Source organism: Hypanus sabinus, chromosome 15, assembly GCF_030144855.1.
Source record: "Hypanus sabinus isolate sHypSab1 chromosome 15, sHypSab1.hap1, whole genome shotgun sequence".
NCBI classification, from domain to species: Eukaryota; Metazoa; Chordata; class Chondrichthyes; order Myliobatiformes; family Dasyatidae; genus Hypanus; species Hypanus sabinus.
In genome coordinates, this window is record NC_082720.1 from 87,172,362 (window position 1) to 87,185,847 (window position 13,486).

Consider the following 13,486-nt stretch of genomic DNA (forward strand, 5'->3'; position numbering starts at 1 on the left):
TCCTATTGCACTCCTCACTCGGTCGGTCGCTCTCTCCGGACTGAGACCGCCACGGGGACCTCTGGCCCTGATCTTGTCCTCTCACCCCACCCACGACCAGCTGCACCTGGCCAAGGCAGCTGGCGGGAGGCTGGAGTTCGGGCCTGAAGGCTGTCTAATGAGGCAATGAAGCATTCAAAGCTGCTTCGGTACCCTGAGTCCAAGCACCCTGCATTTAAAGACAAACCTGTTGAGTTTTTTCAGCGGAAAAAACATGAGCAAGCGGGACAGAAGCAAGTGCTGAGAGCCACGTAAATTAAATTGCGGAATAGACTGGATATAAAGAACCTGCTTTGAGTATCGCTGTATTCCGGTCGTGTTTAACACCACCACCCCTCCCCCCGTCGGCCAGTCCTCAAGAATATTGTCAATATTAAACCGGTCCGCAGTGCAAAAAAGGGTGGTGACCCCTGGTGTACATACATTATTTCTACTTCCGGATTGTGGTGTTTTACTTCTGGCCATGCGTGTAAATAATCGATCTGGGGTTGATCTTGCCTTTCACTAAGGCTGAGGTAGGGGATCTTGGGCTTAAAAAGGTTGGTGACCACTACTCCAGCCTAAGTGTGGTTTCATCACTACGATGGAGAAGGCTGTGGATAGACATATGGGAATGGGAAGGGTAAGGCCACTGGGAGATCCCACTTTTCCTGGCGGATGGAGCACAGGTGCTCAGGGAAGTGGTCTTCCTCTCTATGTTGGGTCTCAGCCTGGCCTGCTGAGTTCCTCCAGCATTTTGTTCATGTTGCTCTTTCCACCTTATCTCATGTAAAAACGATTTTCCTTTTTCTCTGTTCCATTGGCTCCATTGCATCTGTTCCTAAACTGCAGATATATTCATGTTTGTCGCAGTTTGAGATGTGTCTATTTTAACACAAGGAGTGTTGTGAACAAAGTGGATGAGCTTAAAATGTGGATCAGTACTTGGAGCTGTGATGTGGTGGCCATTACAGAGACTTGGATGGCTCATGGGCAGGAATGGTTACTTTGAGTGCCGGATTTTAGATGTTTCAGAAAGCACAGGGAGGGAGGCAAAAGAGGTGGGGGCATGGCACTGTTGATCAGAGATAGTGTCACAGCTGCAGAAAAGGTGGACGCCATGGAGGGATTGTCTACGGAGTCTCTGTGTCTGGAGGTTAGGAACAGTAAGGGGTCAATAACTTTACTGGGTGTTTCTTATAGGCTGCCCAAAAGTAATAGGGATATCAAGGAGCAGATAGGGAAACAGATCCTGGAAAGGTGTAATAATAACAGGGTTGTCATGATGGGAGATTTTAATTTCCCAATTATTGATTGACATCTCCCTAGAGCAAGGGGTTTAGATGGGGTGGAGTTTGTTAGGTGTGTTCAGGAAGGTTTCTGACACAATATGTAGATAAGCCTACAAGCGGAGAGGCTGTACTTGATTTGGTATTGGGAAATGAACCTGGTCAGGTGTCAGATCTCTCAGTGGGAAAGCATTTTGGAGATAGTGATCATAATTCTATCTGCTTTACAATAGCATTGGAGAGAGATGGGAACAGACAAGTTAGAAAAGTGTTTAATTGGAGTAAAGGGAATTATGAGGCTATCAGGCAGGAAATTGGAAGCTTAAATTGGAAACAGATGTTCTCAGGGAAAAGTACAGAAGAAATGTGGCAGATGTTCAAGGGATGGAGTTCTGCATAGGTACATTCCAATGAGACAGGGAAGTTATGGTAGGGTACAGGAACTGTGGTGTACAAAAGCTGTAATAAATCTAGACAAGAAGAAAAGGAAAGCTTACCAAAGGTTCAGAGAGCTAGGTAATGGTAGAGACCTAGAAGATCATAAGGCTAACAGGAAGGAGCTTAAGAAGGAAATTAGGAGAGCCAGAAGGGGCCATGAGAAGGCCTTGGCAGGCAGGATTAAGGAAAACCCCAAGGCATTCGACAAGTATATGAAGAGCAAGAGGATAAGACATGAAAGAATAGGACCTATCAAGTGTGACAGTGGGAAAGTTTGTATGGAACCGAAGGAAATAGCAGAGGTACTTAATGAATACTTTACTTCAGTATTCACTGTGGAAAAGGATCTTGGTGATTGTAGTGATGACTTGCAGCAGACTGAAAAGCTTGAGCATGTAGATATTAAGAAAGAGGATGTGCTGGAGATTTTGGAAAGCATCAAGTTGGATAAGTCGCCGGGACTGGTTGAGATATACCCCAGGCTACTGTGGGAGGCGAGGGTGGAGATTGCTGAGCCTCTGGCTATGGTCTTTGTATCATCAATGGAGGCAGGAGAGGTTCCGGAGAATTGGAGGGTTGTGGATATTGTTCCTTTATTCAAGAAAGGGAGTAGAGATAGCCCAGGAAATTATAGACCAGTGAGTCTTACCTCAGTGGCTGGTAAGTTGATGGAGATCCTGAGAGGCAGGATTTATGAACATTTGGAGAGGTATAATATAATTAGGAATAGTCAGCATGACTTTGTCAAAGGCAGGTCGTGCCTTATGAGCCTGATTGAATTTTTTGAGGATGTGACTAAACACATTGATGAAGGAAGAGTAGTAGATGTGGTGTATATGGATTTCACCAAGGCATTTGACAAGGTACCCCATGCAAGGCTTATTCAGAAAGTAAGGAGACATGGGATCCAAGGGGACATTGTTTTGTAGATCCAGAAATGGCTTGCCCACAGAAGGCAAAGAGTGGTTGTAGACGGATCATATTCTGCATGGAGGTCAGTGACCAGTGGTGTGCCTCAGGGATCTGTTCTGGGACCGCTTCTCTTCATGATATTTATAAATGACCTGGATGAGGAAGTGGAGGGATGGGTTAGTAAGTTTGCTGATGACACAAAGGTTGGAGGTGTTGTGGATAGTGTGGAGGGCTGTCAGAGGTTACAGCGGGACATTGATAGGATGCGAAGCTGGGCTGAGAAGTGGCAGATGAGTTCAATCCAGATAAGTGTGAGGTGGTTCATTTTGGTTGGTCAAATATGATGGCAGAATATAGTATTAATAGTAAGATTCCTGGCAGTGTGGAGGATCAGAGGGATCTTGGGGTCCGAGTCCATAGGACCTGCTGCACAGGTTGACGCTGTGGTTAAGAAGGCATACGGTGCATTGGCCTTCATTAACTGTGGAATTGAATTTAGGAGCCGAGAGGTAATGTTGCAGCTAAATAGGACCCCGGTCAGACCCCACTCAGAGTACTGTACTCTGTTCTGGTCACCTCACTACAGGAAGGATGTGAAAACCATAGAAAAGGTGCAGAGGAGATTTACAAGGATGTTGCCTGGATTGGGGAGCATGTCTTTTGAGAATAAGTTGAGTGAACTTGGCCTTTTCTCCTTGGAGCAACAGAAGATGAGTGGTGACCTGGTAGAGGTGTATAAGATGATGAGAGGCATTGATCGTGTGGATAGTCAGAGGCTTTTTCCCAGGGCTGAAATGGTTGCCACAAGAGGGCACAGGTTTAAGATGCTGGGGAGTAGGTACAGAGGAGATGTCAGGGGTAAGCTTTTTACGCAGAGAGTGATGAGTGGGTGGAATGGGCTGCCGGCGATGGTGGTGGAGGCGGATATGATATGGTTTTTTAAGAGATTTTTGGATAGATACATGGAGCTTAGAAAAATAGAGGGCTATAGGTAACCGTAGTAATTTCTAAGGTAGGGACATGTTAGGCACAGATTTGTGGGCCAAAGGGCCTGTATTGTGCTGTAGGTTTTCTATGTTTCTATGTATTTTCCTCTACCACCACCCCTGGCAGTGAGTTCCACACACCCACCATGCCGTGTAAAAACCTACTTCTGACTTCCCCCTATACTTTTCTCCAATCGCCTTTAGAAACTCTTAGATAGGCACATGAATGGTCAAAAAGGAGACTATGTAGGAGGGAAGGGTTAGATTGATCTCGGAGTAGGTTAAAAGGTCGGCACAATATGGGCCAAAGGGCCTGTACTGTGCTGTCGTGTTCTAAATTCTAAATGAACACGGCCAATTGCTGCACTGTCCGAGATAGCAATTAGTGAGAACTTTGTTGTTACATGCACGTACTTTGCAACATAAAACATGTTGTTTCTGTCAATGACCAGCACAGTGCTGGGACAGCCTGGTATTGTCACCACGCTTCCAGTACCAACATAGCATGCCCATGATTCACTAACCCTAACCCGCACGTCTTTGGAATGTGGGGGAAATGTGTTCATGGGGAGAACATTCAATCTCATAAGACCATATGAAATAGGAGCAAGAGTAGGCCATCTGGCCCATTGAGCCTGCCCCGCCATTCAATAAGATCATGGCTGATCTGTCCGTAAACTCAACTCCATCTACCTGCCTTTTCCCCATAACCCTTAATTCCCTTACTATGTATCTTAAATATATGTAGTGAAGAAGCCTCAACTGCTTTCCTAGGCAGAGAATTTCACAGATTCACCACTCTCTGGGAAAAACAGTTTCTCCTCATCTCCATCCTAAATCTTCTCCCCTGAATCTTGAGGCTCTGTCCCCTAGTTCTAGTCTCACCCACCAATGGAAACAACTTTCCTACTTCTATCTTATCTATCCCTTTCAAAATCTTGTATGTTTCTATAAGATCCCCTCTCATTCTTCTAAATTCCAAAGAGTATAATCCCAGGCAACTCAATCCCTCCTCATAAGTTAACCCCTTCATCTCTGGAATCAACTTGGTGAACCTCTTCTGCACTGCTTCCAAAGCCAGTATATCCTTCCTCAGGTAAGGAAACCAAAACTGCACACAGTACTCCAGGTGCGACCTCACCAGTACCCTGTATAGTTGCAGTGTGACCTCTCTGCTCTTGAATTCAATCCCTCTAGCAATGAAGGCCAACATTCTCCTTATAGACAGCGGTGGGAATTGAACCCTGATCATTGGTGCTGTAAAGCGATTACGCTACCCACTACGATACCATGCCACCCTCACCGTGGCTGGCCCAGTTACATCTTCCTGTCTCTTCCCATCTCTGCTCAGATCCTCGTTCTCGATGGACATCTCCTCCGGACGGAACCCGCAGCAACAATGGAAAAGGTGCAGAAGTTCCTCGGACTCCGGAGCATTCTCAATTACCACAAGCTGTTGGTGTAAGTAACGTTTCCATACTTTCAGTTCCTACAGGAGGAAGAGGTTCACATTCACATGATGGGCCTGCTAGGTTCTGGTTTATCAAGGTTCATGAAAAATGAGGGGCGACCTAATTGAAACCTATTGAATATTGAAAGGCCTTGATAGAGTGAATGTGGAGAGGATGTTTCTGATAGTGGGGAGTCTAAGACCAGAGGATACATCCTGGAGAATAGAGGAACGTCCTTTTAGAACAGAGATTCTGAGATTTTCAGAAGGCTTTTGACAAGGTGCCACACAAGAGGCTGCTTAACAAACTGCAAGCCCATGGTATTACAGGAAAGATTCTAGCATGGATAAAGCAGTGGCTGATTGCCAGGAGGCAAAGAGTGGTAATAAAGGGAGCCTTTTCTGGTTGAATGCCGGTGGCTAGTGGTGTTCCACAGGGGTCTGTGTTGGGACCACTTCTGTTTATGTTATACGTCAGTGATTTGGATGGTGGAATTGATGACTTAGTTACAAAGTTTGCAGATGATATGAAGTTAGCTGCAGGGGCAGATAGTTCTGAGGATGTAGCAAGGCTACGGACTTCAACAAATTAGGAGAATAGGCAAAGAAATTTCAGATAGAATACTGTGTCGGGACTTGTATGGTCATGCACCTTGGTAGAAGAAATTAAAGGGTTGACTTTTTCTAAATGGAGAGAAAGTTCTTGTGCAGGATTCCCTAAAGGTTAGTTGTAAGGTTGAGTCTGTAGTGAGGAAAACAAATGTAATGTTAACATTCATTACAAGACTAGAATATAAAAGCAAGGATGTAATGCTGAGACTATAAAGCACTGGTGAGGCCTCATTTAGAGTATTGTGAGCTGGTTGGGTCCCGTATCTTTGAAAGGATGTGCTGAAACTGGAGAGGATTCAAAGGAAATTCGCAAAAATGATTCCAGAATTGAATGGCTTGTCATATGAAGAGTGTTTGTTGGCTCTGGGACTGTACTTACTGCAATTCAGAAGAATGAGGGGTGGCCTCATTGACGCCTATTGAATAGTGAAAAGCCTTGATAGAATGGATGTGGAGAGGATGTTTCCTGTGAGGAATTTCTTTAGCCAGAGAGTGAGGAATCTGTGGATTTCTTTGCCACAAGCAGTGTGGAGGCCAAGTCTTTAGGTTTATTGAAGGAGAGGCTGATAGATTGGTCAGGGCATGAAGGGAAATGGGGAGAAGCCTTAAGTATTCATAGATACAGATTCACCAGTCTCTAGTTAAAGATATTCCACCTCTACTCTGTTCTAAAAGGACGTCCCTCAATTCTGAGAATGTATCCTCTGGTGTAGACTCACCCACTATAGGAAACATTCTCTCGACATCCACTCTATCGAGGCCTCCAATATTCAATAGGTTATAATTAGCTCACCCCTCGTTCTTCACGAGTCCTGATAAACCAGAATCAGGTTTAATACCACTAGCATATTTTGCAAAATTTATTATTTTGTGGCAGTAGTACTTTGCAAAACATAATAATAAAACAACAATAAATTACAATAAGAATTATCTATAAATGTCTTAAAACGATTTTGCTCACCAAGGTACTATGACTGTAGTAGTCCTACACGGGAATGATTCCCAGCGGAGCTGCGTGCAAAGTCACCAATTACTGGTGCAATCTTCGAGGCATTGTCGACTCTTTACTCTCCTCCACATGCGTTAACTGTTAACTCCCCACCCTCTGCCTGGCCTACTAAGTTCCTCCATCATTTAGTGTGGGTTCTCTGGATTTCCAGCATCTGCAGAATCTAAAGAGCAAACACGAGGAAATCTGCAGATGCTGGAAATTCAAACAACACACACAAAATGCTGGTGGACAAAGGGTCTCGGCCCAAAATGTCGACAGTGCTTCTCCTGATAGATGCTGCCTGGCCTGCTGCGTTCCACCAGCATTTTGTGTGTGTTGTCTGCAGAATCTCCTGTGTTTATCACAATTAGATTCATTACCTCTGACATGAAATTTGTTGTCTTATGGCATCAGTAAAGACATAAAATTACTAAAAGAAATATTCCACATCTAAAAAGTATAGTGAGGTAGTGTATGTGGGGCGACGGACCATTCAGAATCTCATGGTAGAGGGGAAGCAGCTGCTCCTAAAGCTTGTGAGAGGCAGGTCATGCCCCAGGAGCCTGGCTCAATTCTTCATGGAAGTGACAAAACATATTGATGAAGGTAGAGCAATGGATGTGATGTGTAAGAACTTTAGTAAGACATTGAATAAGGTTCCCCATTTTGGCTCATTCAAAATGTCAGGAGGCATGGGATCCAGGGAAAGCTGGCTACGTGGATTCAGAATTGGCTTGCCCACAGAAGGCAGAGGGTGGTAATAGATGTAGGGTGTGCTGCCTGGAGGTCAGTGACCAGTGATTTTTATCAATGACTTGGACGAAGGAAGGTGGGTTAGCAAGTTTGCAGATGACATGAAGGTTGTTGTACATGGGACATTGACAGGATATATTGCTGGGCTGAGATGTGGCAGATAGAGTTCAATCTGGAAAAGTGTAAAGACAAGAGTTCCTGCAGATGCTGGAAATTCAGAGCAACACACACAAAATGCTGGAGGAACTCAGCAGGACAGGTACAATCAATGAAAATTAACAAATTAACAATGGAAATAACCAGGGAGTTGTGCAATATTCCAAATGTGGTCTTTCCAGGGTTTTTCGTACTGAGACCCCTCTTCGGGTTTGAAAAGGAAGGGGGAAGACACCAGAATAGAAAGGTGGCGGGAGGGATAGGAGGACAGTTGGAAGGTGATGGGTGAAGCCAGGTGAGTAGGAATGGTAAAGGGCGGGAGAGGAAGGAATCTGATAGGAGGAGAGAGTGGACCGTAGGAGAAAGGGAGAGATGAGGGGACCCAGGCGGCAGTCATAGGCAGTGAAAGAGGTAAAAGTCAGAGTGGAGAATAGAGGAAGGGGAGTGTGGATAAATTTGTTTTCCGTAAGGAGAAAATGATATTCATGCCTTCAGGTCTCCAGGCAGAGTACGTACAAGACGTTGCTGCTCCACCCTGAGGGTGGCATCATCGTGGCACAAGAGGAGGCCGTGGACTGTCACGTCAGAACAGGAAACGGAATTGGAATTAAAATGTTTGGCCACCAGGAACTCCCACTTGTGACGGATATGAAGAGATTCGCTTTGGCAGGTTGAATTTGAGTGCAGAATAGAAAGCTGATGGCAGAATTCTTAGCAGTCTTAAGTTGATAAGGTGATTTATAAGGAATATGGTGGTTGACCTTTGTTATTTAGGATTGAATTCGAGAGCTGTGAGGTAATGTTGCAGCTCTATAAAACCCTGGATTCTATAGAGGGTTCCACACTTGGAATATTGCACAACTCCCTGGTCCATTCGAAACTCCCAGCTGATCTCCCTCCTGGCATTTATCTTTGCAAGTGAAACAAGTACTACACCTGCCCCTATACCTCCTCCTTCACTACCACTCAGGGCCCCAAAAAGTCCTTCTAGGTGAGGCAACACTTCACATGTGAGACTGTTGGGGCTGTATACTGTGTCTGGCCTCCTGGCATGGCCTCCTGTTTATCAGTGAGACCCAGTTTAGGTTGGGAGACTGTTTTGCCAAGCACCGACGCTCCATCTACTAGAAGAAATGGGATCTCCTATTGGCCACCTATTTTAATTCAATTCCCATTCCGATACGTCTATCCATGGCCTCCTCTGTCACAATGAGGCCACACTCAGGTTGGAGGAACAACATCTTATATTCTGTCTGGGTAGCCTCCGGTCAGATGGCATGAACATCAATGTCTCAAATTTCTGGTAATTTCCCCCCCCCCTTTTCCCTCTCTCACCTTATCTCCTTGCCCACCCATCACCTCCCTCTGGTGCTCCTTCCCCCCTTTTCTTTCTTCCATGGCCTTCTGTCCTCTCCTATTAGACTCCCCCTTCTCCAGCCCTGTATCTCTTTCACCAGTCAACTTCCCAGCTCTTTACATCACCCCTCCCCCCCAGTTTCACCTATCACCTTGTGTTTCCCTCTCCCCTCCCACCACCTTTTAAATTTACTCATCTTTTTTTCTCTAGTGCAGCCGAAGGGTCTCAGCCTGAAATGTCAATTGTACTCTTTCCCATAGAAGCTGCCCGGCCTGCTGAGTTCCTCCAGCATTTTGTGTCTGTTACTTGGAATATTGTGTTTAGTTCTGGCCACCTCATTATAGGAAGGATGTGGAAGATTTGGAGAGGGTGCAGAGGATGCAGCCTGGAACAGAGAGCATGTCATGTAGATAGATTGAGTGAGCTGGGGCTTTTCTCTTTGGAGTGAAGGAGGATGAGAGGTGACTTGACAGAGGAGTACAAGATGACAAGCGGCAGAAATCGAGTGGACAGCCAGAGATTTTTTCCCAGGCCAGAAATGGTTAAATCAAGGAGGCATAATTTGAAGGTGGTTTGGGGGTATGTAGAGGTAGGGTTTTTACACGGACGATGGTGGGTGTATGGAATGCTCTGCCAGGGGTGGTGATAGAGGCATTCAAGAGACTCTTTGATAAGCACATGGATGAAAGGAAAATGAAGGGCTATGTGGGAGGGAGGGTGAGATTCTATGTTCGGTGACCAAGTACTGATACAACTTTCATTTCTGGATTTCAGATTTGACCCCAAGAAAGGTTTCTGGTGTCAGCTTCTGGAGAGCAATAAAACCAAGTGCCTGGGGAAAAGCAAAGGTCGCAAGTACCCGGAGATGGACCCCGACGTACGTATCCAGCCTCCCAAACATCTGATGAACACCGTAGTTCCAACAGTGTGAGCAGGGCAACAGGCTGCTTCTGACTGGTGGTGGGCATTCCTGTGGGGTTGGCTGGCCAGGGCTGGGGGGGGCATTATGAAGTTGTGAGCTCTCCCAAGATTTTCACTGGCCATTGGTCTGTCGTGGAGCCATATCCGGTTCCCTCCCGCTGCCCAGAGATGTACGGGTTAGGGTCAGTGAGCTGTGGGCATGCTGTGTTGGTGTCACTTGCCCCCTGCACAATCTGTGTTGGTCATAGGCAGATGAATGTGAGCAAAATGGAAGGATATGGACATTGTATAGGTGGAAGAGATTAGTCTGGTTGGCCGTTTGATTACTAATTGGTTTGGGACAACACTGAAAGCTGAAGGCCCTGTTCCTGTGTTGTACTGTTCTATGTTTCATGTTCCATCTCTTGTGGTCTAGTGTTTCTGTGCCTTTACAGTGCTCCTTTTCTCTCTACAGTCCAGGGCCTTCTTGAGAGAGCACTACAGGGATTCCAACATCGAACTGTCCAAGCTGCTGTACAAACTGGGACAGACACTCCCCACGTGGTTAAGAGAAGAGCTACAGAACAGCAGGTAGCTGTCCCGACGGCGCAGGGTGTGTTTCAGACCCCTCCCTGAGGAGTTCAAGCTGAGATCCCACTCCCATCCATCATCATACACCGAGGGCCAGAGTCACCTCTTCTGAACGAGCTCCAGGCACACGCATGGAAACGTTGCTGTTGGCTTGTGACCCTCTGAGGACTGTGGTGCTTACTGTTCAAGCGCTGACTGGATGCTTGAGAAGATCATTGTACATTTCCATCTGGGTGCTTCTGCAGAACCAGGTGGCACTGATTTCTACAAAGACTTTCCAGTACAAAGCCCTTGTTCCTTTACCCATTCCTCTCTCGGGAGAGAGATGTTAGCAGTGACTTTGGAGATCACAAGAGATTAAAGATTAGCTTCATTTGTCACATGTATATCGAAACATCTGAATGTACAGTGAAATGCGTCTTTTGTGTCAATGACCAACTTAGTCCAAGCGTTGTTCTGGAAATAGTCTGCAAATGGGAGGAAACCAGAGCACTCGGAGGAAACCCACACGGCCACGGGAAGAATGTACAAACTCTTTACAGACAGTGGTGGGAGTTGAACCCTGTAACAGTGTTACCCTACCATGCCGTCCCCACAGTTGTTCAATGCCAGGGAGAGTCTTTGGCTCTTCAGCACAATCTGTGGTATGGTTTCAGTTGAGGGAGGTCCCTACAAAACTCTTGTTTCCCCTCTCCCTCCCTCCCACCACACAAGCAGTCTTTTGGACTCAGAAAGAAGTGGTCTAATCTGATTGCTGCCCCCGTGTTGAAGAGTTCGGCATGCACCCTTCAGCAAGGTTTATGGTGGAAGACAGCCGTGTACTGAGCCACGAAAACCGCCAGGCAAAGCCCCCTCCATCGCAGGACGTCTGTAGGTGTACAGCAGGACCAAGCTTGTGTTAAGGAACGAGACAAGACGACCACTGTTTCCTCAGTCCCACTCCTAACATTCGCAACATATCCGCCACCAGATTAGATTTGTATTCACGTCTGAAGAAATTATGTGACTTTTGTACACATGGACAGTTTTAGAGAAAGCCATTGCAAGTAATTTGAGATTGGTGTCCATGTCCCAGCCCTCCTAGTCTTCTGAAGCCCACCACCCCTGCTACTGCACAGCCCACTGACACTGGTTCACCAGAGTCCTCTGTCCTGGCCTTGTGGCTTCTGCTTTCACCCCACAATGTGGTTCATCCTCTAGGCAAAGACCCTCCCTCTACCAGGGATGGGCTCTCTGGAGCTTCTGTAGCTCTGGGTTGTTACAGGATGGGATTGCTAGCCCCACGCCCAACCCTCCTCCCCTTGCAGCCGTCCTCCACGGTGAAGTGTCCTGATGTTCAGTGTCTACCGAGTGGAAAAGGTTCACATTCTCACGTGTACGTGGAAATATACGGTGAAGTATGTTTGCGTTAACACACGATATGCTGGGGGCAGCCCGCAAGTTCCCTCCGGTGTTCAGAGGACAGAATTAACTTCTCCAGGGACAGACGGGTACTGGGTTTGAAGTACTTATTTTACATTGAAAAAGAACTTTGACTTATTCCTCACAACTGTTTGAGTAATTGTGCAGCTGATAAAGATTGGCAAACACCCGAAGAACATTGGGCAAGATGTTCCACGTGGGTGGGTAATAAAAATTTTCCAGTGATTTTAAACAACGGCAGGGTGTTGGAGGTCATCTACAAGTTGCTTGAAGTGAAATGGGACCACGCAGACCCCAGTGACAAATTATATTTGGGAACGTTCTTTTGTGTGTTAAAGATTAGCTTTTTATTGGTCACATGTACATCGAAACATACAAAGAAGTGGTTTGTTTGCATCAATGACCAACACAGTCTGAGGACGTGCTGGGGACAGCACACAAGTGTCATCACCAACGTAGCATGCCCACCACCTACTAATCCTAACCATGCTTCTTTGGAAGGTGGGAGGAGACAGGAACACCGGGAGGAAGCCAACATGGCCACAGGAGGGTGTCCCGTACAGACAGTGGTGGAGTTGAACCCAGAATTGAGCAAAGGCAGAACATGTGAACTCCTTACAGACAGCGGCATGAACTGGACCTGGACCTCCTGCTCGCTGGCACTGCAAAGCATCAGGCTACTGTGCCAAACGTTGCTCTTCTGTCTTGAGACAGAAGAACCTTCAAGGTCATTGGCTGGACGTGGATGGTAGGTGTCGAAGCTGCCTCTGCTCCAGAACAGTCTGGTAGCGGACACCATCAATGTACGTTTATTATCAAAGTATGTATACCATATACAACTGTAAGATTCATCTGCTTGCAGGCAGCCACTTTGAAGATCAGGATTTGATGGTCTTGGCCCTAGCGATCCTCGTGATGAACTGACTGAAGAGGGTAGTACCTCTTGCAAGGATGAAGCAGGAATGTGCAATGAAGACTTTGTCCTCGGAGTGAATGAGGCTGCAAGATGAAGGGCAATGCTACCTCCTACCGAACACACTGGCTTGCACCTCAAGCTGAACTCCAAAAGTGGATCCTCCCTCTAAGGATTTGAAAACAGCTGCTTCTTGCTGATAAATCTTCCATCCCACACACCACCCCCACCCCACTTCCCAGCAAACGTAACTATGTTTGAGAAGGTGATATGTCTTAAGAACAATCTTTCGTCTGTGGCCGGATCTGTGCTTGAAAAATAATGAACATTGAAAACTACATGGAAAATAATGTTTACATCTGTACAACCTTTTAGAACGCTGTTGTCTTGGTAATTTATTAGTTTAACGTGTTTAAATCTGTACTTTAAATCTCCTATAATGTACTTACCTGCCATAAGTTCAGTGTTTTTATCACTGGAAAATGAAACAGAAACTGGAGTGTAGATGTCTCCCTTCTATCTACACTTGATTTATAATCTCGTGTGATGTGTGCAGTAGAACAGAACAGTACAGGCCTTTTGGTCCACAATGTTGTATCGACCCTTTAACCTACTCCAAGATCAATCTAACCCTTCCCTCCCACATACCCTCCATTTTTTTATCATCCATGTGCTTATGTAAGAGTCTTGTAAATATC

The 13,486-nt window shown here is 46.1% G+C and overlaps 1 protein-coding gene across 6 annotated transcripts in view; it reads left to right on the forward strand.

The window, feature by feature from the left end:
• The window catches only part of ndst1b (N-deacetylase/N-sulfotransferase (heparan glucosaminyl) 1b), a 216,851-nt gene extending 203,619 nt beyond the window's left edge, over positions 1 to 13,232 (forward strand). For all 6 annotated transcript variants that reach the window (XM_059990674.1, XM_059990679.1, XM_059990676.1 and 3 more), the window contains 3 exons: positions 4,995 to 5,104; positions 9,737 to 9,839; positions 10,338 to 13,232. In XM_059990674.1, the coding sequence (XP_059846657.1) occupies positions 4,995 to 5,104; positions 9,737 to 9,839; positions 10,338 to 10,457 (333 nt within the window). In that variant the 3' untranslated portion in view covers positions 10,458 to 13,232. The remainder of the gene's footprint in view (positions 1 to 4,994; positions 5,105 to 9,736; positions 9,840 to 10,337) is intronic.
• The last annotated feature ends 254 nt before the right edge of the window (positions 13,233 to 13,486 follow it).